Genomic DNA, 26,814 nt, shown 5'->3' on the forward strand with positions numbered 1-26,814 from the left:
TTAAATGGCAAGTCTGCTTAAAAGCAGCAGGAACTGCATTACCTCCACATCATTCATACACACACTGTAAATAAGAGCAGGATAATAAGACAAGATGCTTCTCTAATTCTAGTGACAGACAGAGGCCGACCTCCATAACAGATTTGTGAGGCTGTGTAATAACTGGAAAGTGAGCTCTTCCTCTAGCAGTAGTGTTTTTTCAGTTCTTGGGTTTGAAACACATTAACAATCCACATGACTCTCATTGCACTTACACTTGTCTTTTCCTCTAATATTTCTGTTACAAAGCCACTGGTGAATGTACTAGCATCATTTGCTGTAATTTTAAAAACTGTATCTGCTGAACAACCTAGTTCAAATTCTGATCTCAAATATAGATTGCCTTTTATCTTGTTTATATTCATGATGCTAAAACCAATACCTTGATTTAGCAGGGAAGAGTGCTTGTAGCTTGATGAGTGTCTTCAGATTTGAATACCTGTGGAAAATCTGTGCTAAACAAACCATAAAATTGGAGTTTAGGATTAACTGTAAAATCAATTAAAAGACCCAGACTCAGTAAGCAGTGAACATGAAAAGAATGTGGTGAGGAATTTAGCTCAGGGGAGTATTCATTGGTCATATCTCCCTGGAAAACAAGAGAACAAGGGCTACAGAAGACTTTTTGCTGGTATGTTTTTAGAACACTCTTGAGGCTTATCATTAGCCAAGGACAAGAGATGTGTTCCACCAAGGCAAAATAAATCAGTGCTAGGAATGAAAAGGGGCTTTTGTGACAAAGGAGGGCATCAAAGTTTGGAGATGTCTTCTTCCTCCTTGTATGTGGCTGGTTTGTAGATTACTCCTCTGTTGTCTTCACCTCCCTTTTTGCAGCTAAAATAAAACAAATGTATTAAATAATTGTAATTCCAATGAAGGAAAAGCACCATTGGTTACTTAAAATGGTCCATGATGCATGCATGAGATTATTTTTCTCTGTACCAGAGCAAATGTCACAGTAGCTTATTGATACAAATATTTCAGGAGAACACATTCTGTGTGGCAGAGTCAATGCTGATCACAAAGGGATCAGGCTGTAGGAAAGTTTATAATCTTAGTCTTTTTTCCAGAATTTGGCTTTGGTGGCAACCTGTCTGGCTAAATGATCTCTTGTCAGTACAGATTTCTTCCCCTTAAATGATGTGACCTTTGGGAGAGGTTTTTTCTAAAACTCCATTCCCCTCGTTTCACTTACTGTTCTAGGAAAAAATGAAAGGATTCGAAAAGCAATTAGGAGCAGCAATGCTAGCAAAAAGAACAAGAAAAAGAACAAATGGCAGTTGAGAAACAGAAAAACTGCATAAGTCTGTTATCGACCCAGCCTACTTGTCCTGCTTAGTCTGGAAAGGGAGTCTAATTTCCTAACTGCTTGTGGGAGCAGTCAGTACCTAGAGTAGAAAGTGATTTTGTGTTCTCCCCGGTACTCAAACACAATTCCCTATTTCCTGTCCTTGTATCTTTTAAGGGTTTACATGAGCACTGTTCCAGTAATTATTATTTTGTGGAACAACAACCTTATATGGTTGCTTTTCACAAAAACCAACCATTCCTACAATGGCAGAATGGTGGCCACTGTGGCACAAAGGTCACAGCAAGTAGAGACCTTTTAGCCATATAAACGTATTTTGCTGGCAATAAAATAGAATTACTTTGGGGTATATGATACAGAAGAAATAATGTCTACAGTGATAAATCAAAGCTTGTAGGAAGAGATCATATCTTACAAAAGATCAAACATCACCACTATTAAAAATGTGCAAGATTTCAGACACACAAGCACTTCTTTGTGTCAGAAGAAAAATTTGGTTTGACTTCTTTTCCTGTGATGTGACAGACTGACTTCTTACCTTTTCCTCTTCAGTAGCCAGAAGGCTACCACAAGAATGATGAGAACTCCTAGAATGCAGCCTATCACAAGAGAAACAACAAAACCTAGGAAAAGAGGAAAAGCATACAAAACAGTTAATTTCATTTACTTGAGAGGAGAAGGTTAGTCTCCAATCTGTCATAACATTTGCATTCTGCATCTGCAACTTCCCTACAGCCTGCTCATACCACTTTGCAATTATGGAATGGATAACTTTGCATAGATGTATACTGGAAGGTCCTAATCCCACAACTGGATCCACAGTTCACAATGCTGTGAATTTAGACATCTGCTGAAATTGCAAAGCTGACATGCAGGCACAGGCATAGCAGGTCAGAAACTCTTTGGATTTCAATGCTATAATGGATAAGAGAGCATAAGCAAAACTGAAGAACTAAACCCAGGCAACTAAGGATGTTAAATTTGATGCCTTTTGTTTTTTCAAGGCAGAACACCACCATTGAATGTGGACAGCTGAAGAGTGATATGCTTTGCTGTTGAGAACATTGCTTAAAGGCATCTAAGAAGGTAAGAATGAATTCAGGATATTAGTATGAAGAACTGAGTGATCTCATGTTTGCCTGAGATCATTATAATTGCATGAATCATTATAATTCTGTCTTTGATAATGACCTTCATATATATTTTTGGCAATGAAAGTATTTTTATCTATTTTGGCCTTCCCAAAGATCCTGAAGGTGAGCACTCTTTTCTTAACTGCATTTTCATAATTCATTTACACATTGTTTTTTATATTTTATCAAATGACTGTTTCTCTCTAAGCAACATCAGTGCCCTTTCAGAGTGAAGCTGACAGGTTTCATGTATTCCATCTAAATATTTTCTTTTATTAAATCAGCTGTTGAGAAAACAGAAATGTAAAACCTGGAGTTTAACCTTATCCCATGTAACCCATTAGATGCTTTATTAATTTTAAGTCCAACTGTATACAAGAAGCTTGCAATTCATGGAGTTGAAGAAAAACTGTATTTTAAGAAAGGGGAGTTTTTTTATAGTAAAGGTGCATCAAATGGACAACAAAATGTAATACCAAATAGATAATTGTAGTAAAAGAGCTTGTAGTTTGAAAAGGAAGGATAGGGGGCATTGCTGTTTGATGAGAAGACCTTCTTGCAAAATTTAGTTAGATAATATTTCAGCATGGTGCTATAATCAAAACTAAACACCAGTTCCCATTTAACTTGTGGGCAGTGGAAGGTTAGAACATCATAATAAATTTCAGCTGCATGTATGTGACTGATTTTATTGGAGCAGATGGCTGACAGGCAAAATACATTATAAACATGTTTGAGTTTTGCTGAATAATCCTTTAAGATTAGAGACATTTTAAAATGTAGTACTTGTTAATAGTGAGCATGAATTTAGATTTTAATTATTGGCATCAAAATGTGGATGACCAAACGCTTCAGTCATTTGCATTTTTGATACAACACACAGCTCAATGGCCCCATCTTGTGGCGCCTGTGCTCAGGTGAAGATTGCAGCCCTCAGTCTTGACACTGAAAAAGGCAGAAAAGTTGCTCTGAAAACCTGCTTTAGTAGGGGTCTAGGGTGTGCACAACAGGATTTCTTTCACAAATTTCTGTGGTTTCCTGGCCCAAGCCATGATTCTGTGTGTGGCCTCTTCTTCTCTTCTTAATAACTGTACTCTGTGACCGTACCTCTGTGACTGTACCTTTGCGACCGTAGTAGGTGGAATGTGAGATTACAGGGGTGATAATACCTTTTTTGAAACGGGTAGAACATTTTTCTATGGTTCACTGATGGAGTCAATGAGCTTTTGTAATTAAATGTACTTAGACTGAATGGGGTTTCTATTAAAGTAGCACTGAGCAATGCCTTTTGTAGCCATAGAGACCAGTTCTTGGGTGAGAACAGCAGGATGGGCAATAACCCATACAGTTCAACTCTGGTAAGTCATGCCAACTTTAAAGATACATTGAAAATGCTTTTATAGCTGGTGTCACATCTGCATGGGAGCCAAATAGTGTGGCTTAGCAGAGGGAGAACCAAATGTTACTCTTGCATTTGGCACTGGTTCACAGCAACAATTTTGAGAAAGTCACATCTGGGTCAAATTTTCCCCCATAGATGGAAATAATGTTTACTCTATTTCTGTGAAGTGTTTAGAGATTCCTGGATGAAAAGCATAGTATCTGATTTTGAGTTACTGGGATCATGGATTGTAACTCTCTACCTTTTAAGTATTGAGTGTGATTTACAGAGAGAAGGTAGTCAGGTGCTGAAAGGTCAGCTTAAGAAACAGACAGAAAACTGCATTGCTCATTTCTGACTGACCAGTCTGACTCAGAAAATCACTGGCTCATAGATGCGGTTAGCAATCAGCAACGTACCCTTGCCAAGTCCACCAGGTATTGAATCTTGATAAATTGAGAGGGTAGAAAAAGTAAAAGTTGTATCTCTAGGATTCCACAGTGAACCGGTCTTAAACATAAGGTAGCTGCTCACTCCAGAACTTCTGTTACCTCAGTAAGTGTTTCTGCAGTGGCATTGCTGTAGTAGATTGTTTGTGCATGGATTTAAGAAAGACCCTGCAGAGGAAGCCTTACAGTCTCAGAAACTTGGCAGCTGTATTGCAAATCTTGATTCTGCTGTTTAAATCATTCTACATAATCTGACTTGAGCAGAGACTTGAAGGGGATTACTAAAATAGCTATTCTGGCCCCAGTTAGTTCTCTAGCTGGCAGCAGGTGTTTGAGATTGGAGGTTTGGGAAGAAAGCTTTAACCCTCTTCCTGGTCATATAAGAATGCCATGGGGGAGAGGGATATTTCCAGTTGGCCAATCCATAAAAGCAGAAAAAGGACTGACATAATCTAGTTCTTTCCCTTTTTCACTATTTAGCCATCTTTTAGTTTGCTCAAAATATTATTTGTGCAACTAATACCAGTTTGTATATTAATCATGGGGCTACTAAGGATTGTTGATGATTTGGTAAACTTGTAATTTTCTTATAGATTTTGGTTAGAATCTAGCAACAAGAGAACTACTAGTGTAATTCTCATTTTAAAATGAGGTTAGATTGAGGCATTGTTCTATAACCATTATACTCTGCAAGTGGCAGCATAGGGACTTGATAAGAGGCATGAAGATAGAATAGAATATTATGACTATGGCTTTATGTAGTATACAGTGAGAAATCAAGGAACAGAACCAGCAAAATCCCAAGTGTGACTTGTGTACGCCCTGCATGTGAGTTGTATATAGTCCCAGAAATAACTTTTGTCTAATGCAGTCATATTACAGTCAAGAAACAAGGTTTCCGCTTGTTACCAACATAATAGAAACAAATCAGTTTTCTTAGCTGATAAATTGATAGGGAAGTTGTTCTGTTACTTATTCTTGACTCTGAAGCAGTAAGATTAAGGTTATTGCTTACTGTAGAGAACTGCACATGAGCAGAGATTGCAGAGCCTTTCCATCATGCATAGCAGAAAGGTATTCATGATCTTTCAGAAAGTGATAAAACTTATTTTTTGTTAACATGTGAGCTGATGCAGACAGACACAAAATTTTAGTAGCCAATGGTACTCAGTATTTTGTTTTAGTTAGACCTTGAAACTGGGCTCCAAACTATAAACCAATTGAAATGAGAAAAGAGACTATTATCAGAGTAACTTCTCTGAGCAGTAACTCAAGAGCAGAAATGGTAGCTTTAAACAGAATAAAGTTATAACTAAACTAAACTAGTTTAGACTTAAATATTTAGCTATCTGCTGCTAGTAATGGGAAAGATGATAAGATACCTTTGGCAGCAAATAAGCAAGGAGACAAATGGAGAAATGATAATGAAAGCAGAAAAATGGTTCAGCTGCTTGACTGGAAAGAACTAGTGCGAATGCTTACAGTGCTTTGCACTGTAGTCTCAACAGGCCTGGGACCCTTTTTTGAGGTATCTGGAAGGAATGCATTCCTAGCTTCCAGAATGAGGATGGGAGATGAAAACTACTCGGCTATTTTTGGAGCAAGTCACTTTTCTAGGCCTTTATTTACAAACTGGAAGCTGTGTACAGACAAGAGGGTCCTTGAGAACCTGAGCACCTTTCAAGATGCTTGGTAAAAAGTACTAAGTCATATAGTGATGACTTTACTCATCAGGTGTAACATCTTCAGCTCTTTAATCATATGTTAAACAAAAGGGTATGTTATGCTGTTCCTCTGCACCTCAAAATTGGGAAGTATCCCATCTCTTCTTAAATCACTGCCCCTGCTTCTGTGCTGCAAGTTAAAATAGTTGTTTTTCTAGTCAGTAGCTTTCTGCTGAGTGTACAGAAATGAGAACCTGAGGTAGTTTGGATCCCTGAACTGCACTGAAAACTGTGTATTGCCTTTAGCACTGTAGCCTGCCCTTCTTTATACACCTGGTCCATAAGGCTTCTCCTGAGGATCCACTATGTTAACTGCAGATAGAATGGTTAATAAAATAAAAGTCAGGAGACACAGCAGTTAAGGAGATGTAGCCTTTGTTGGTGGAGCTCTGGAGATTATGAAATGTAGAGATTTAATGCAGAGCTGGAGAATAGGAAGTGATGACTTGTGGTTCAAGCCATGTAGTCAGTCAGCTTGGACTGTTAAATATTTTTTACTCCAGTAAAAATACAGATAAATTAAGATCTAAATCATTAGAACTCAATGAGAGAATGTGCTTAAGTAGCAAGGACAGTAGCATCAACATACTTATTTAAATAATTACTAAGTTATGTGCAATAATTCCAGAGAAGGCACTCAGAAGAAACTTTGTGGTAGAATTATGTTCCTCTTATGGGAAGCTTTAGAAAGATTTTAAAATGTTTCCATGAGAACTGAAATGGTCCCCAGCCACAGAATGACTTCTGAAATTGTCTCTGGGTTTTATCTCAAAGATGCAGATTTGCTTCAAATAAGGGCCAAATGCTGCTGATGCTCCACACTGCTCTGGTTGGGAGTTTTGATGCAGCTAATCTGACAAAGAGACCAGCCAACTTTTGGTAAGAAATCTAAATAATCTCTGATTTCAGAGAGATGTTTTGTCTGGGATTTGTTTTGGCTGATCTCTGATTTTCACTTTTCTCCTTTATAGCTTTATATTAGAAAAGATATATTATGAAAGGGACTGTCTGCCGAGGGGAATGGCAAGAACAGCTACTGCAGTATGCCTGCAGGGAGAACTGTTCCCTGCAGTGGCTATTGTGTGAAATTTCCCAATATAGACAACTCCTGTGTTATCCGTTCTTTCATCTAAACAGTGAAGAAACTAGCAGGCAAAGTTGAAATGATGTGCTAATACTTTTTATTAATTTGAAAATTTACTGTTTGGCCAGTCTTTTTTTGTGAAGTCTGCTTTTTCTTTTAAACATCTTTTACTCTCAATTTCAAATAGTATAGTGGCTTGCCTAGATTCATCTGCCTTCAGTGTATGTGCCAGCTTTACAACTGCTTAAGAGTATTTGTTTGCAAGACAACACAGAAATTGGAATAATAAGTTTTGCACAAACAATATACTCAAATGCCTTACTGTAGGGCACAGCTAAGCTTCTCACCACAGATGCAGGTTTTTGTAGAACCCCCACCCCCACCCTATGCATTGTCATTGTGTAACACTGCATAATTAAGCTTTTAAATCAGTTCTTCCTCGTAAAATGGAAATTTTTTTTCATTTTCCAGTATGAATTATTTTTATTTGTCAAGTTTGAATTCTTCAAGGACCCCTTCTGATTCTGTGTAATTTCCCAAAACCAGTCTCCCTGAAAGGCAAAGTTGTGATTCTCTTTAATGTGTGGTCTGCATAAAAACAATCCTGATATTGCTGAGAACCAGCAAATGTCACTGGTGAGACAAGGCTCAAGGACTTATGCTGACTGAAACAGCTCAGCTGTAGAGAACTGTTTAGTGTTTGGAGTGAATATTTCTGCTAAGCATGACAAGGCCTAACATGCCTTCCTTCTTTTATCTCCTTGCCTTTGATCAGAAGGGTTGCGGGGCTTGCCGGATACCCACTGTGGAAAAAAAACTTCTTATATAGTCTCTGAATACCTTATTCTCGTACAGTTGCCCATGCAACTATGCAGTAAGAGAAGAAAAGGGAACAAAGTGAACTGTGAGGAAAATGAGATTGCTATATTTTTGTAGTGGTACTGTGCAACAGGACTGCCACTTCAGTATTTCATGTTTACACAAATCACTGTGCACTGTTTCTTTGCATAGAAGCATTCATACAACTTACCTTCACGGAAGGAGATAAAAACCAATCTTTCGTGAAATTCCTGAATGTTTCGGAAGTTATTGACCATTTCCAGGGGTTCTGGGTCATCACTCTCTGTGCAGTACATGGCTGTTTCCAGTGTCAGTAACTATAAAGGGAAGCACCCTGTTCAGTTCCCATAACACAGAAAAAGCAATGCCAGTGTATGATCACTTGAGAGTGTGTGTTTGAAATCAAAGGGGTAGTCAAAGGGAAGAGGATGCATTATTATTTAAGTCTTGCATGGCCTGTGAGCCTGAATACAGAATAATGTGTAAACAGTGTGACATCTCCAAACCCACACCTGTATTTTGTTTACATCCTGATAAAATTAATCCTGCTTAGTAATTATCTGCCAGAAAAAATGGGTGGGAGGAAACATGGTGGCCCTTTGCAGCACGTTGTCCCTAGCACAGTCTAACTCCTAAGCAGTACTAAAAGCTACTTTATGAAAGAACTCTCTATTTTGGTAAAGACATGATCTGGCAGAATGGACAAAGTAAAGAATGGACTTTCATAACAAGGAACATGCAGTAATTTGATCAGAGATTTTGATAATAACATTTTTCCCCTGTGTTTATAATTAGGTGAATCAGAAGATAGTGATTGGGAGTCCATGTAAGTGGCCACCTAAGAACAAAAAAAGTTAATTAAGTAAGCACAAAAAATGTAAGTTGGAGAAAAGCCAGGGGATTCAAGATTGACAAATAACACATCACATGCTTGTTAGAAACTTAATATCTATCCAACCCCATACCTAAGTCAGTCAGAATCAAAGTAGCACTAAAATACTTAGTGAACAGGGTTCAGACATGAAGCCTGAACAAAAATGATCTGGAAGTGACTCATGGAAAGACTCAAAGCAAGGGAGTAAGTACATAGTGAAAACAGAAATTAATCTAACTTGACTGTGATTTTTTAAGCTGATACTATGCCAATTGCTATGCAGTTGTCTGTCCTTTATTTATTCTGGTCAACTGAAAATGTGCTAACTACAAACAGAACAGGATATTGATTTATGTCAGTTCTATGCTGTTCTTCCCACTTAAAGGATTTTAGCAATGGTCATCTTTCAGTTCTGCAGGAATGTAAGAGAAATCCAGGACATGAGAATATGCATTTACTGTTATCAGACACCAATCAGGAAAACACATGCTATATGTAAACTTGCCTGCTCTTGTGAAATTTTAACAGGGTGTCGGAAAACTGTCCAGAGAACGCTAGGGTAGCAAGGAGGAGTTGTCAAGGATCCTTCATAGCGATAATACTCATCCAGCCTGTCAGGAAGCAGTTCTCGAATATTGAAACCAGGGACTTGGACCATCTGATCTAAAATAGGATATTTGTGTTAAATGCTGCATCATTACTACACAGGTAGTATACCAGTGAAGTGAATTTGCTTTTCAGTAAGTAGGATGCTTTCAGTCATATCACTAGGAAAAGAAAAATACATTTTAACAGAGATTATCCCAGTTTAATAAGGAACACAGCTTTTTAGGTTTCCTATGTACAAATCTTGTCTTAGATACCAAATCAGAATTCTGTAAGATAAACTGTGGCCATACTAACCAAAAAACACAATGTGGAAGAAATAAGGCCCAGTCAGAAACACGTGGTGCATGCTAGCCATACACTCTTCACAGAAATGCACTGCATTTGTAAGTCTTTCACAGTTTGTAACAGGTTTGCCTGGGATTTCTGGACTGTTTCTTCAGCTGGTTCAATCCCTCTCAGGGTGACATCTGATACCCTTAGCCATTCTCAATCCAATGCAGTCTTATAGCCACTCACCCTTGTATTTCACATTCCGGAAGTGCCTGAAGATCTTTTCATAGGATGGGTTGAAGGGTCCAATCTGTAATGAGCAGACTATTAACAGCTATGCAAATCACCGCAGTCTGAATATGAGTCTTAGCTTCTGCACACAGCAGACAGCAGTATTTGATGGCCTCTGTCATAAGGCAAGTATCTCCACTGCCCAGATATTCATACACTAGAATGGCATAAGTACTCTTTTTACTCAAAACATTAACAATATCCTCAGAACCCCAATAATGCTCTTACTCACTCCAGAGCTATTAGAGCTACTTTGTCATAATGCTATCTTAACAACTGCAGTGTAGACCTCTTGTGTGCACTTGAAAGACCCTATTGCCCTTGCCTGTTCAGCATGCTGTGCAAACGAAGAGAAACCGTTTCCTCTGAGAACATTGCAGGCATAAGTTCTCAATTGACAGGCTTCTCAGATCATCTACTGGTTTCTAGTCAAAGCCACATTTTTCCACCCACAAACATTTTTTAGTTTACTGCTCCTCACAGTCCAGGAAGATAAAGAATGACACTATTGGGTACCGCAGGGCCACTGGCAAGGGCTGTAAGCTAACTATCTGGCAAGGGCCATAACTCAACTGTCAAACAAGATCGTGTTTTTCAACTGCTACCAGCAGCTTTTCAGTCTAATAATCAATGCCTTTTTAATGAATTCTTTAGAGTTGGTGCTTAGCAACTCCTCTGACAACCAGACATAGTAAACTGGTGTCCTTAGATCAACTGTAATAGCTACCAGCTGTCTGAAAGTTTTTCAAAGACCTAATCTCCATTGTTCCTTTATTTGATTTTTAAACACCATTGCTTAGAAATAACCAGAATCTCAGTATTATTCCCTAGCATAATATACAATATTCTGACACTTTTCACAGCTGCAACTTCCAAATGAACTGAAATTTAACACAAAATTATTGTCAAAGTCTTAGAGCTGCTGGGAAGTGAGCTTGGATAATATTAATGAGAATTAGAGCTTTGTCTGCTAACTAGAACATTTTTACTTTTTTGATGGAAATGTGAAAGCCTGTGTGTTTTCAGGTTTTTTTATGCTGCAGAAAATCCTCGCATTTAAAAATAATCTTTATAGTTATCTTATTGAGGAGTTTTAATCCTCAAGAAAAAGGAGAATTATATATGTACAAGCTTCTAAAAATTTTTCTTTCAGATCATTATTATCTTTAATTGCTTCTATGTGGGTCTTTAGAGGGAAAAACTGGAAAGCTGTCCTTCTGTCATCTTAGAAAGGGCACTGAATTTACTTGTTTACTGTAATCTGTAATTCAAAGAGTCTGGGAAGTTTGCGACCTGAAGACTGTGGTCAAATCCTAATTACATATAGTGGCCAAAGCCAGAGTTGTGTCTGCCTGTGCCTCTCTGCTGTGTTAAAGCTGCTTCATGCTACAATAGGCAGTTTTTAGTAAGTGAGCTTGAAATTCACTGTTGTCTGTTGTTTGATAAACTCTACCAATCCTTAGTTTGTAAATGAATGCAAAAATGGATTTAACATAGCTGAAGTTAATTTACTGAAAAACATGAGGAAATATTCAGAATTCCTCTTTTCTTAAAATTTGTTCTGTTTATGTATGTGCTGCTGGAATCTAGCCCGTTTTTGTGAAAGAGAAAAGGAAGAACCTTTATTTAGCCACAGTATCATTAAATAATCTAGGTAATTTTGTACGTTAAAGGTCTCTGATGACTTAATGATTGAAAGCATATTCTAAACCAAAAAAAAAAAGGTCCTGCATCCTACCTCAAGAAGAATAGCCAAAACCGCCAGTCCATCCGCTTTGTCCATTGCTGCTGTTATATCTGGATATTTCTCAGAGTTATAATGTACAATATGCAGCTACAAAGAAGGAGATACTATGTTATGGTAACATCTGGGGCATGCTCACGTTTCTATTTCACAGCTAAAAAGGACCAGTGCAACCACCTCAGGCTAAGACAATACAATGGGATCCTTCAGTGATTTCTGGGTGTAGTGGTAAGATCTTTTTAGAGAAAAGCAAAAGGTCCTGGAACTCCCACTCCCAGCCCCGCTGTAGTGAGTTACTGCCCCCCCCATCTCCCCTAATGCGGGTGGGGGAGAGGATCAATCAGCTTCAAGGTATCTTGACTGTAGTACTAGTAAATTTTTCTGAAAAAGTAACACCTTAGCACTCTTGGGGCTTTCCAATGTTTAGAATGCAAAACCAGGTGTTAAATGTAACTAGAGAAGAAACAAATTCCTAAAGTGCTGTTATGCAAGCAAATTATTCTGACTGATTTCTCTTTTAATTGTTTTGGGGTAAATATCAGATTGGTACTGCTTTTCAAAATCTATTCCCAAATCCGTAATTTAGGATTAGAAAAGATAACAAATAGTTCTTCACTGGATAGAAGAAGGTGAGTAAAGGTAGACAGAGAAGCAACGTCATGCAGCTGAAAGATATACCTGGTTTACAGAGAAGAACCAAGGTGTCAAATACCTAGCAATTTGCTTGAAATTACTCAAGTGACCTAGTGCCAGCCCTGAGTTTAGAACCTAAATCTAACTCTGTGACTTGTGGTATATTCATGAAAGTACATTGGAGTCCATCTTTTTTGCGGTGCACGATGCATTTTTTTAGTATATACCCAGATCGTAAATACTTGGATTAGAACCTTGCAGCCTTTTACAGTCATATACCCAAGATAAAGATCCCACTTTGAAACAATGGGACCTGCCCAGCCTTCTTTGTTTCTTTCCCTGATCTGAGCTTGTCTTACCTCTGCTGCAAAATGCTTCCCACTGACTGTGTGCTCTGAGCCTTCTGACTTGTTTCTGTTTCCCCAGTGTAGGTGAAGTTGAGATGCAGTGTATTCAAACGGGAGGTTTCTGATGTACATAGTAGGCGACAGATACATTTTCACTGTAAGCGGACCAAAACCAGATGGGAGCAAATGATACCACAGCTTTCAAGCACAGGGCAAATAAAAATACTGTGTCTAAGTATATTAAATATGGAGCATGAACAAAGCAGATTCTTAACTCAAATCTATCTCAGTCTGTGGTAGGAGATAAACACTTTAGTTGTCTTTAAGCCTTTCTAGGCAATTCAGGAGAATTTAGAATATACCCTTTTTCTTAAACTAAAGGAATGAAATGTGAGAATTGTTGCTAATGGCAATCTTTGTTCTCCCTGAAGAAAGCAAAATTATCTCTGTCTTATCGAAGAGACAGTTATTGACGTGTCGAAGCAAAACTTAGGCTCATGTGCCTTCTTTCAGTCCCCTTATAATGGTTGAAAATGGCTTAATTAATATTTCTTGTGGTATTTTTAAACTCTTGTTATATTTAACTCCTCTGCCTCTTAATGTTCTTTAGGAGCATATGGCAACACCAAATAAACTTTCCCCTCTCCCCGCTCCCCCCAAAACCCAAAGCGTTGATGTCAAGCAGCAAGATAATCACAGGCCTTAACAACTAGCATTTCCTCTCTTGACATGCTGCAGGGAGACCTTTGTATGCATTACCCTCCCTTCTGCTCACTAATTCTCTCCAGTGTGGAAGACAGGCTGGTTATTTTTTTTGTGTAGAAATTACAGTTGTAATTCTCAACTCAGCAGAAACTGAGTTGTTCACTTGAGAAGTTTGGTACTTCATAAAGCAATGGTTTATGTAAAGAACAGATTTTTCTTTGCAATTTATCTTTATTGTTTTCCAGTGTGAATACAGTTTGTTTCTGGAGTGTTCCAGACATGTTTTGCAGGGGAAACAAGGCTCAAAACTTTAATGATGGAACAGCCGCCAACCTATGTATTTTTATGCTAGTGCTAAAAAGCTTTTTTTGAGCTCTACTGTTTTCAGTCTAGCTGAAGTAGGTAATTGTATCTGGATTAGCTGGCCGGTCAAAGCACATTAATTATATGTAGGAACGACTGATACCACAATACTAAGCATCCTACTGATTTCCTCTCTAGCCATAAGAGAAGATAGCAGCAGATGGTGCTATCTAACACCATCTCTTAGGTGGTTAGATGATTACTCTAACATAGGCTAATTTGTCATTACTCAGAGCAATTAAGGTTTGTATCTCAGTAAGGTTGTTAGAGTGGTTTGCATGTCCCCTGCTTTCTAGGAGGGCACTGACCTTAGAAGTGAATTCCCATTTTTACTGAGGGGGGGATGTACTTTTGTCTTGGCTTTCATTAGGAAGTAGTTGAACTTCTTGTTTTAGGGGCAAGATCTGACAATGTTAGTGATGTAGGCTCTTCAAGGAATTTGCTTTTACCTGTGTGACTGTTATGTGAGGGACAGGCTCTCTGTTGTTCTTTTGTCTACACCTGCTCTCTGGCACAGTTAAAGTCCACAATGACAATGTTTCCTTCTCTGCCTATTGCCTGTCACTTACATCAGCCTAATACATTCAACTGTGACAGTACAATCTTTCACTCAGGACCAAGAAAGGCTCTTAGGAAAAGAAGGTTCACAAGGAAAGGGTGTTCCAGCCATTCCTAGTCTAAAGCAGCCTGGTTTTGATGGAGAAATTGATGAAGAGGAAAACCAGGAACCATGCCCTAAGAGGTTGGTTGGCCCTTACTGAAGAATGGGCTTACGATGTTCTACAGAGCAGGTTTACCCCACTGAAAGAGTGAGAAAAAAAAGAGATGTTTGCCTGTCGGGCATCTTTTAACCAAGCATGCCAGAGAAGAGCAGAGGCAGAGGCCATTTTATAACACAGGTTCTTTTGATGCTTATGCAATAGAGGAAGATACAAAGAAGGAGGGCCTTATAACTGTTCTTATTTCTATGTCTTCAAATGTTTCAAGAAGGAACAAAAATGGTGGGACTAGCTTACTGGTTTTGTATATTGTGTCAATATAGTAGACCTTTATGAGACTGCATCTTCTCTGCTTTTACCTACTGTACTGACACTTTGGTTTAGTACTACAGTTGAGGGCATGTTTGTATGCTATTTCTAATTATTTTTCTGTCTTTTAATCTTTCTGACTTGTTTTACATTAAAGAGGTTTGTATCACAAGTCAAAGGAACAGAATGGTGCTCCTAGCTTCCCCCCCCCCCCAATTCAGCTCAGCTGCTTTGATTAGACTGGAATGTCAGAGACCCATTGCACCCATATTTTATCAGTTTATCTCTTTTTAACAGAATCACAAAGTCTGTTTCTGTTTCGGAGCACTCCAACCAAAGTAATAAGAAAAGCTCAGGAATGAATTCTGACATGCCTAGAGTTTATTTAAAAACTACAGTCAATTCGGCTTATGGATGTGAATGGATGTGTCAATGGATGAATCAGTCAATGGATGTGAATCCATTTTTACTTAGTACATTCCAAAGTTTCCCTAGCCTGTTCTCTAGATGTAGGTATGCTGATGTGAAGGCTTCATCATCACAGCTTAATGTCATCTGATAATCAAAGTAGTTCACCCATGAAATAAAAAATCACGAGCTCCAGCAACTCTTTCCTTCACAATCCCTTGCTGTCATTGAGACTTCCTTACCTGAATGACCATTATTGGTCAATGTAAACTGGTCAGTGGAGGGCACATTATAGCCTATGAATTCTAAAGGCAAGAGATTAGAATCATACTGGAGAATATCTTTGTGGAAATCTATTGGCGATTGGAATACTCCTCCACAAAATGGGTATTTCTTTGGCCAGGCCTTCTCTCCGTCAGGACCTGTGTAAATTAACAAAGCGACACATTTATCAAGCCTTAACTATGCAATTAATATAAAAATTCCCCTGTTTCAGCCTTCACCCAAAATTGGGAAAAGGAGCCTTTTCTGAATTTTTAAGACTTTTTTTGTTTTTTAACTTAATTCCATCTTTCCAGTGTACCATTAGATAGAAAAGGGCCAAATGCCAACAAAAATCTCACATAGAGACACTTTAGCCCCTCGATTTTTTGACAATCTCAACTGCTGTTGATGTTACACTCTTGGGGAACTGCAGGCCTGGTAGCTCACCAGGTTGGGCCTGCAGGCAGCAGCACCGCAGCCAGCCACAGTGCCTCTGACCCTCTCGTGATGGTATTGTCTCTCTCCAGAGCCCACAAGTGTGACAAGTAGAGTTTGGATCTGTGTCAATATTTGGATTATTTACTGACATGAATTACTTTTCGCTATGGAAGTAACAAGCATATGCACAGTAATGCAGCTATTCCAGCCTTCTGAAGAGAATTGCTGAAAGAAGTGACTTCATGTTGGCAGAGGAAAGTTTCCATACTTTTCAGTACACAGAAAGCCAGACCCTTATAAACTTTTCCTTATCGTACAAGCTGTCTGGCTCTATCTAGCAATATTGCATAACCCACAGTGAAAAGCTAACTTGCAAGAATGGAAGGTGTTATGATAATTTGACCTGCAATAACTTGCTCAAACTGGTGAAATTTTTCTTCATCCCAGTCTTTTGCCCTAGGTAGGCTCTACAAAGAATAGATAATATCAAGAGATTTTTAATTGTGCCTTTGATGTAATTACACATTAATAGCTAGCAGCTGTTCACAAGCTGTAAGCTGAGACCATTTGGATTTAAATACCAAAAGAGGTACTTGCAACTTGTGTTTCTCCTTGACTCTGAAGATTCATCGTGATTCTTTCTAACGCAGGAAGGTCTTTTGGGATCACCCAGCCTGATCTGTATAACACAGGCCATTGGACCTCCCTGGATTAATTTCCATTTCAGTGAGTCCATATCCTTCAGAAGGGAAAAAACATCCACTCTTCCTTTAAGCACTGCATGTAAAAGATACTTCATTAGTGCCCAATAGATAATTACTCTCCTTGGCAGCTTGCTTTTCACTGTGAGTTTGTCTAGCTTTGACTTCATTTAGACAGTGATTGCTTTTAATCCTTTGCTTAGAATGTGAAGAGCCTCCTGTTAGCGTACTTTTGTTCCTCATTGAAGTACTTAAAACATAGACGACGTAGTTTCTCACTTCTCTTAAACTATATAGATTGAGTTCCTTGAGCCTTTGTTAGAAGGCTTCTTTTCCAAACCTGTAATATTCCTTGTGGCTTCTTTGAAGTCTCTCCGGTATGTTAACATCTTCCATGAATTGTGAATGCCAGAATCTAATGTTAGATCGGGTCATCAGTGGCAAAGCAAGTTCAGATCTTTTCTGAAGGAAATTTAACAGTCAGGAGGATATTATTAGAGGCTCACTTTTTCATGTGAAAGACAGTTTCCAAGGATATGGATAGTGGAGGTGAATCTCACTTAAACATAGTGCATGTGACAGAATTGGCAATTTCACTTCTGGTGCTCAAAGACAGACTTACTTCCCTGTTAAAGCTCTTTAAGATTATTCAAGACATAGGTTAGCACATGACATTGTTTGCAGTGTGGATACTCAGACTCTAGTCAGTGTTTTTCAGTATAAATAGGCCTTGATGTTGCTGTAACTTACATCTTTGACTCCAGTTCGCTGCCAATCACGTTAATTTCTCTCCTCTTAGATCTTCATGGTACTATCTTAAAGTTATTGAAGTTGTTTTAAAAAGCTAATAAATGTTATGCTGACATTATAGAATACTGTATACTATCTTCTACATATTTTTTGGCAAATAACAGATCCATCCAGAAGAGCATAAATTCCATACCATGGGATATACATACTCAAGAATATTTCCCAGGAAAATATATATCAGGATATACCAGGAAATGAGAGTTTCTTGAGGTTGAAACTTGATGTCCAAGACAATGACACTGAAATTTATCACTTTCCAGGGAGCTAAGACTACAGCAGTGTCAGAAAAATTTGTGAGAAGACTTTATTGTAAAAACACTTCAGTAATCTTAAAAGGTTTGGGGTTTCTGTGATAAGATAGTGAGTTTGGAAGAAGACTTTAATATATAACATATCATAGGTTTGGAGACCTAATAATTAAATAGGTACTTTTTAATTGATGTATAAAATAGAAGTTTAGTCCCAGCCAGTGGAAACCATGTCATGAAGTACCACTCACTTTTTCAGTACTATGTTTGGATGAATTGAATGCCCTTAAGAGCTGGCAACAGAGTATGGGAACTTCTACACCAACATCAGCAGTTCGGATGGGGAACTTTTGTCTTTTCTATAAAATGCTGTAGTTATTCCAGCCTTTACATACCTTGATCTTTACTAACAGTTATCCTTTCCTTGATATAAATCTGCAACTCCACTCACAGGCCTCTAAGCTACAGCAGTTTTTGCTTATTTCTCACTCCTGCTCAATTAAAAAAACCCAAACAAACCAAACAAACACCCTTTTTTTGGTACAAAACCAGTTTTTCTAGAAATTCTGCCATATAGTCTTCCTAATTTCAGTGCCTCAAAACTCCTGTCTCAAAGAGCTGAGCGCACTACATCTTGGGTTTGCATATGTGAAATTGAGATTTCCATGGTAGATAAACCACACAGCTGGAAGGCATTTCTCAGCTAGCTCTGTTGAAAATGAATGATTGATTGTGAACCAGATTTTCCTTTTCCTGTGCCAGCACATTCAGATAAATTCACTGGAAATCGCATTGTGTTTACAAAGACTCTGTCTGATCACTACTGAATGAAGAATAGCATGTGGATGTATTAAGACTGGCCTGTACTACAAATCCCAAAAGGTGTTAACGTAAGAAGTATTGCAAAAATATCTTAGTAGTTAATTTCCTCCTTTTGTGACAACATTTGTGACAAAGGGAAAGACCCAGGTATCTCAGATGATGGTTGCTGCTATGAGGATCCTGTCAGGACTGTGTCAGTAGAGCAGTAATTGTGCCGTGGGCCTGTCCTACCCACCAAACACTACTATTCAGCTGTTGGAGTGAGCAAATTGAGGTACGGAGCTGTTGGTGTGGGTGGAAGCAGGACCCCTCCTGCTACCATTGCTCCCAACGCAGCCATGAACCCTCCCTGCTGTAGGGAGTGCAAACTCTAGTTGCTCAAATCCAGCTTGCGGGCTGCTTTCTTTTACATGAGTTTCCAGGACCATGTTCCCCTACCACGCTGTAAATAGCCCCGAGCCTGGCTGTGTCCTCATGGGTATTTTATAAAAGATGTCTGTAAATAAAGTAGTAATAATTCTTTGGATAATCTTGCTGCCCAGCTGCCCAGCGAGCTAAGCAAAATACCCTCAGCATCATGACTGCATGCGTCCATCGTTACATCTCCTTTGACAGCTTTTAGCTTTCCATGCCTAAGCCTTTAGACAGCCCTGCAGCCCTAGCGCTGCTGGGTGATGCAGGACAGATGTTCCTTTAGGAACAACAGTGGTGTCTCCTCCCAGGATGTGTACATTGGCTGACTTAAAAAAAAAAAAGAAAACAGGCCTATGAGACACCAGTGTTACTAACAGACTTTTGGTCTGATGACCAATTAATATTCATGTTGCTCAAGCTTCTCACGGGGTATCCCAAGTTCTCTTGAGCTGAAGTAAAATAATGTAGTAAAATGCATTGGGTCAGTAACACAGGGAATGTCTGTGGTATTTTTGCAGCCAGGCAGAGCACTCTACCCTTTTTCAGCCAGCTGGAAGCTGTATTACTGCTGTTAGCCCAGGGCTGAGTTAGTGGTGAAGGCTGAGAGTCCAGGCTCCCTGCCACAGTAACATGACTGCATGGTTTCCATTTCGCTCAGAGCACAGACAGAGCTCAGTCACACCATTCTGTGTACACATACCCAATACGTGTATATCTTCCACATACGTATCCAGAGGGAAGCTTGTGAGAGAGAGGAACTGCTAAGGGTTGTAGCTGTCCCTGCTACTCCATTCAAGTGCTGTATGAGAAATTTTGGGCGTGTTCTAGTGTGTTCACTAAAGCTGGCATTTCCTAAGGGGAAGCAGAGTGGTCTTAGCACAGGTTCTCAGCACCTCACTGAATTGAAGTAGAGTATTTGGCAACAGTAAAACTGAAGAGTTTGCAAGTTCAATTAGCCTGATGTCTGTTAACAAAAGTTCTTGTATCTACGTTGTAGTGTGAAGTTACAGGCTAAAGCACGTTAATGCGCACCTCACATGCTAAAGCATGTTAATAATTCCATTGGCACTATTAAACTTGGCTGTAAAGCTAGTTTTCTCCATTGTAGCTGCTTGTCCACTCTCAAGGAGTGATTGTGGTTCTTTGATTTCATTCCAGCCCTCTTACATTACAGAAGCAGAAAGCCAGAATCCAAAGAATTGAAGCCCAGCTCTCCAATTCTACCAGTTCTTTTCTGGGGCAGAGGACTTCAGGCCTGCACCTTCCAGCCACACAGCAACATTGCTGAAAGCTGCATGTATGTGCTGTCCTGAGCTATGGGGCATCGGAACAATTCTTTCAGTTCTTTAACTGAAAACACTTTTTCATTATACACTTCATCTACTTTGTCCATTTTACAGAAGGTGAAGCAGCCCATCAGACGACACAAAGCAAACCTGTGTCAGAGGGGACTGAGGGCTCATGCCCCAGCTCACTGGCCTGTGCTGTTTCTTCCAGGCACTTTTTCTTGGGCTGTATACAAGAGTAGTGAAATCAGCAAGAACAAATAGCATCGCTGCAGTTTGGCTAAGGAAGAGGCAAATAGAGGAGAGGTTTAGTCTTTATATTTATTGTATCTAATGCAGTAGTTTCCATTGTAGTCAAGCCAAATGCTAATTTCTTTGGAAAGCTTGTGCTGAAAAGATAAGGCCTGCTTACATACAGTGTCATCTTGCTTTGCCACCATGCCCAGAGCTGCTAGTGCTATATCAACATTCAGTTTTACATATTGTCATACTGAACAAATAGAACTCTCATTGACAATCAGCACCCATATTTCTCCTCCATCCCTAATCTTGTACCTTGACCCTCATCTTGACATCAGGCTGCACTGTGATTATAATGGCTTGACTTCCTTCCTGTTGACTTAATTTTAGTGGGAGGCATTGCAAAGTGTTGCAGGGATAAAGGTAAATGGTGGAAGCTGTAGGCTGCCATAGGGAACCAGGATCAGTAGGGGAGTACGGAGAGGCTCTTTTCTGGCTGACTGCAGTCTCTCCAATTGCTGTTTTTCTCTGTGCAGACCAATGTTCTACCTCTGCTTTTTTTCAGGTATATGAAAAGAACTATTCTGTATAAGTTCAGTTGCCACTTTAATTTTTTTGAACTTGCTTTTGTATGTTTTTCTAGATATATTTGAAAATCAGTAGTTGAAGGAAAAAAATAAGAATCTGTTTTGTGAACTGTCCCTCTATCCTCCAGTACATGTTAGAAATCAGGCTGCAGTATGGAAACGCTTAAGAGGAATTGATGAAGTTGGGCACTGAGAATAACATAGTCTGAAATAAAAACTGGTACCCGAATTCCCAGAAAGGGAGAAATAACTAATTTAAACAAGCATTACCCTGGGAAGGAGGGCAAAACTTCTACTTTGATGATAGTAAAAGAAGTCTTGCTTTCCTTACTACTCAGCAGGGTTAGGTTCATCTGATGGCTGCTGTCAAGGTGGAAAAGCCAGGCTTTTGTTATTCAAACTGTGTCAAACATTTTTTTCCTAGTGAGAATGTGAAGTATATATACTCATACTGGCAGTTAGATTAATATCTATAGACATGCAGCTGACAGTTTTCCTTTTGCTTATGTGAAGTGAGTCAGGTAAGCTGGAACACAGCCAAAGGGAGTAGTTATTAGCGGCAAGCTCAATCTCAGAGTTTCTTTGTGTTGTCTTGGAGCAGCACCAAAGGCTTAAGAAAAAACATTTTTTGCTGAGATTCTCAGTATTGCCTACTTCTCTGTGAGCATGTGGCATATAAAACACTACTCTGAATGAAGAAGTAACTGGCCAGAGGATTTGATCAATTAAAAGAAAATCTCTAGATAATTCTTCTTCCTGAGCAGCCATCAGATCTTTCTGGGTTAGTAGCTGACTTAAAGGACTAGTGTACAAAATAACATTACTTTCCTGAATATTTATTCTACCTTGTCAGTGCTGGGATTTTCAGGGAGCTGAGTCTCCCGTAACATGATACAGGTGACTAGCTGAACTCTGACTCTACTTAAAAATTAAGACCCATGTGGGTAGGGAGAGGTACGCTCTTTGCAGAAGTCAGCTGAAATGTGCTGCTGGTCTGTGACTGGTGGGGAAACAGAGGGCTTTGGGGAACCTCTGCAGCTGTAGGGCCAATCTTAGTCTGCTGAAGTTCCTGTCATTCTGCAAGGCAATTTAGAACCCAATAGCTGACTCTCAATCACCCAGACACAAAACCTGATGGATGAATAACAGATTTCAAGACGATGGGCCAGATCCAAACCTGGGTAAAGATAGTGAACCCAGTAGGTTCTCACCAGAATATATTTGGCATGTTGTCCTTAAAATACAGAACAAAGCCACAACTTAGTATGTAAAAATGAATCGATACTTACCAATGTAAGACCATTTTGACCCTGTTTAAAGACAAAGGAAATATTACTGTGAATATTTGAAATTGTAAAGAAACAAATTGCCACTTAAACCCATGTACTGAATTTTGCAATACTCTTATCTGTCTTACTAGCCCTAGATGTTGAGCAAGATACAGATGCTTTCAAAGATTATGAACCCTTCTCACCAAAATTATAACTATAATTATCCCTGTGATCCTGCCCATAGGGCTTGATTTTCTCATGGTCACTTAAATCCTGGAGCGAAACTTTTGTCAGTTGTCTTTTTTTTTTTTTTTTTTTTTTGTGGAATAGCCACAGACTCTGTATATGGGTACATCCCTGATTTTTTTCTGGTTAGGAAACTAAGGAATATAAATGGGGTGTAGCTATAATGAACCCCCTCATGCCTAATTGAGGAGTTTGAAAAACATCACTGGATTGCCAGTTGCTACATTGAGAAATGATGGACAGTAATTTCTGTACAGCGGCTCTGGGATTTGCCAACTGAAACAGATAGGAATAGATGGACTTTGAAAAAAGGGAGTATGATACATGAACCCATCTAACTCAGACAATCCTGGGGGGTTGAGTGTTAAAATGATCAATATTCATCCATTGCTTAAGGAACTGAACCTGGGATAGTGTCTCTGCATGTCTTTGGAAATGTCTTGACTTATTAAATGCTCTTTTAAATTTTTTTTTTTTGGTCCTGAAACCTACTTAGAGTCATTCAGCTTGCTGTGTAATTACAGGTGCTTGTCCTGACAGACCTGAACAGTTTTGGTTATCAGGCTAATGCAGATCTTTACTCTCCGCAAATTTAATTTTATTGCTGCTTAGAAAACAGTCCTGAATTACGAGTCTTGCAAACACTCAGTGTGCCTGTGTGCGTGTGCATGCATGCAGGCAAATACTTATCCTTACATGCACATGTCTGCTCAGCACATGATTCTTGGCTGCATTTCTTGTACTCTGAAGCATGGTCACAGATACAGCTCTTCTCCAAAGAATGTCTTGTGAAATGTTTGGGGTTGATTTGTAGGGATGTGCAAAACAGCTGCACTTAGCTCTTTTGCATTGATATGTGCTGGGAACACTAAGCGCTCTGCTTCCAGTTCATTAGGACCAGTGTGCCTTGTTCTTTTACACTGGAATTTTCAAAATGAGGTCTGTGTAATCATGCTGGCTGAAGTCCCCAGGTTCCTCGTGTAGAAGAATTCATGCACTGTGTTCAATTACAAGATGAGAAACCTCATTCTCCTCTCCCCTTCTCTCTACAAGGGATTATCTCTTACTGAGTTTTTTTGGGGGTGCTTGTGTCCTCTGTTCAGCACATTCTGTAGGTAAAACTTGTATGAAGATAGCAACTGACTGTCAACGGGTTTTAGAAATTGCCACATCCTCATCTGAGCAGGGTTTGAAGAATATTGGCTTAACTACCATAGCTACTCTCTGCTTGTGCTCTTACTGCCCATTAAAATGTGTAAGAAGTGTCAAAACTATGATTTTTATAATCTAGAACCTTAAAAGAGTCAATTTCAAAGATTTTAAATGTTTTGGGCGTTTATGCCAATTGAAACAAAAATAAATGAAAGCTTAAAGTCTTTTGCCAAATGAAATTTTCCTTAGCCTGTGAGTATTTTGATGATCTGCAATTCAGTACCATTACACTTCACTGATGAGCACAATAGTAACAACTAGGGTAGATAGGGCTGAGGCACATTTAAGGCTTATTTCATCTAACTTAGATCAGGAGATGAATAGATGACCAGATGGCAGAATCTTCTTGATTTTGTCTGAATGAACATGCAGAGTGGCAAAAGTGCTTTGCTGCCATCCTCAGACTGTGAGCAAGGTTGCTATTACCCTTGCTCTGCTTGGTAATGAAGTGAGGATGAGGCAGACTGTCACACAGTCTCCCAAAATTGGAGGAGAGTCAGTAGAGTGTCTGATTCACATCTAGAAGGGAACTACCAACACCTCCGTACCTATGAGCACTCTCCTGCCTCTTTATTCATGTTGGGGCGAGTGCTGATGACTAACACAGTTACATGCCCATGCATGGCAGAGGAGGTTCCTAGAGCCAGTGTATATGTGTTTTGCTCATCAATATCCAGGGAACGAATACGTTTCCAATGTCACTTGGGAGCTGGGAAAGTGGGAATGGTTTTAGTTGTGATAATCTATGTTAGTTGTGTCTCTGACTTGGGAAGATGTCAGAGACAGGCAGGTGCTGTAGCTCTTGCCGTTTCTTGGTGAAGGGTGTCTAATTCTAAGATAGGAATTCTCCAGCATTCCCTTCAGGATGTATCATAAGACATATCTTTTCGACACAACCTTTCACTTCCAAACCTTCTGTCTTGTCAGAGAAAGCACCTCAAAAGCACCAAGCTTTATTCTGTTATTCTGGAAAGCACCAAGCTCTAGGAACCTCTGTCCTTCTGGTGGGAGATTCTGCTAGAGAATATAGCCATTTTTCAGAGGATATATGCCCAAAATAAGAAGGTAACCTTAAAAGTTTGAATTCTACCCCTTATGTAGCTCACATGACAAACCTGGTAAAATGCTTGTCTTGGCAGAGCTCTGTATGAAGCTGACTACTCTGGATTACGCTTGAGCCTTCAGGATTTTCATCCCATGAATATGCATGCTGAGTAAATCCTCTCACACAACCCTTTGCGATGATTCTCCCTCATATCCTATATCCCTCATATCCTCATAACCCTCATATCCTCAACACTAGGTAGATTATAATTAGCTTGAATGGATGAAAATTTATTATAATCAGCTTGAATAGATGAACATTAATGCCTAAAAAGAGAGTGAGGAGCACTGACCTCCTGAAACTGGTCCTGTTTAAATATAAGAGAATGAGGTCTAGTATATAGGGTGCTTCACAGGGATTGCATTCTTTTCCTCTGGTTTAAAAATAAACAGGGCAGAGGGAAAGGTGGGAAAGGTATGATGCTTCCACTAACTCTGAGGAGGGCCAGTCTCTGCTTCATTCTATGAGAAACAAAAAGATCACAAAGCAAGGCATACTGAGCATGCAAGAAGTCTGTAATGCAAACTAAATCAGAGGACAAATTTCTTTTCCCTGTATATATCAGAATACCTATTCTGAGAAATCTAAATAAGGATACTAACACCAAACAACTGCAGACTGCAACAATATACAACTTTGAGCATGGTATTGAAATAGTAATACTTCAAAGATGCTAGTTTTCTGCATACATTAACTGCCCTAAGTTACAAGTGACAATAAAATAGAAAGCTGAAAGACTTTACCATTCAACGGCGCTTGCATTGAGAGTTGTATCTTTAGGAAGAAAATAAGCACAGCAGTGACTGTGACTATACTGAAGCTCTTGGCTGACATCTCAAGGAAAGACTTATAATATTCCGACAGTTTACGGGTTTCTCTGCACTCTGAAGAAACTCCCTTGTAGATATGTGGCAAATAGCAGACTGCACATACAGAGCTTCTGCTAATCAGTTATTGCCCTTCTCTCCCCTTGTCTTTCTCCTTGCTTTTAGGACTGCTTTTTATAAAGCTCCTGAGACTCAACCCAAAACAAATGATGTAATCAGACCTGCCTCTAGGTCACAGCACCCTAAGAAAACTGATCATATCCTTCATTACCTCAGTTTTAGTGAGCTCCTCACAGGGCAGACTCCAGCACTTAGAAAGGGAATTTAAATGTGGAACTTCAGAAATTATTTAGCAGAGACACAAATGCTTAAAAATACTGTACTCTTATAGGCCATACCACAGTAGAGTTTTTCTAGCCTATTTCAGAGTGTTTCCCTCAACTCCCATTTTTGGATCAGTGTGATTTAGCATAATGGGCCACTATGAGGACTGGAGGGAGGGGAAGAGAAGTGAGGCTGTGTGCGGGACTCTTAATAACTCAACAGGGCCATGGACACTTGCCACGAAAACTGTCCAACTTGTCAGGAAGAGATTTTTTTTTTTTTAAGCTGAAAGCTCTTGGAACCAGGAGAACACATGAAACAGGGAGGAGTGAAAATTCATGAAGAAACAGCCCCAGAGTCCAATGTTATGTTCAGGACATGTATGGAGAGGGGTAAAGAGGAGCACAGGTTATAAATTAATGTCCTCTCCTGAAGGTGACTGAGGAATAACCTCTTAAACTGAGTGCACCATGGATAGCTGAGGAGCGGAAGGTGGGATTGGAGAGCCTATTTGTTTTAATTGAGTACATAATTATTTATAATTGTTATTAACCGCTTACTATGTCTCAGTAGCAGCTTTGTAGCATGTATTAATTTTGATTGGTCAAACTTTATTTTCAGCATCTTTATTTATCAACTGCTGCTTAATTGCTCAATGTTATTAGACTTGCTTATTTTTTCCTACCATCATTTATGAGGCTGATAAAGGGAAAGGAAAGCTGACTGGAGCATGGCTCACTTCTGTCTTGATCCCAGGTAGGGACCTGCTGTAGAGCATGATTCTGGTC

The 26,814-nt window shown here is 39.2% G+C and overlaps 2 protein-coding genes across 2 annotated transcripts in view; one reads left to right on the forward strand and one right to left on the reverse strand.

Moving 5' to 3' along the window:
- Window positions 1-788: 788 nt before the first annotated feature.
- On the reverse strand, window positions 789-25,709 carry CA12 (carbonic anhydrase 12). Its single transcript, XM_072869760.1, has 10 exons — window positions 25,619-25,709; window positions 22,331-22,351; window positions 15,474-15,653; window positions 12,740-12,882; window positions 11,742-11,837; window positions 9,959-10,022; window positions 9,339-9,496; window positions 8,150-8,276; window positions 1,887-1,971; window positions 789-873 (listed from the first exon to the last, which is right to left on the reverse strand). The coding sequence occupies exons 1-10, from the start codon at window positions 25,707-25,709 to the stop codon at window positions 789-791; spliced, it is 1,050 nt and encodes a 349-aa protein (XP_072725861.1).
- USP3 (ubiquitin specific peptidase 3) overlaps window positions 2,369-26,814 on the forward strand; it is a 93,116-nt gene continuing 68,670 nt past the window's right edge. The window contains exon 1 of the mRNA XM_072869759.1: window positions 2,369-2,434. The gene's annotated coding sequence lies outside the window, so the exon portion shown is untranslated. The remainder of the gene's footprint in view (window positions 2,435-26,814) is intronic.

This window comes from Ciconia boyciana, chromosome 8 (assembly GCF_034638445.1).
Source record: "Ciconia boyciana chromosome 8, ASM3463844v1, whole genome shotgun sequence".
Classification (NCBI taxonomy): domain Eukaryota; kingdom Metazoa; phylum Chordata; class Aves; order Ciconiiformes; family Ciconiidae; genus Ciconia; species Ciconia boyciana.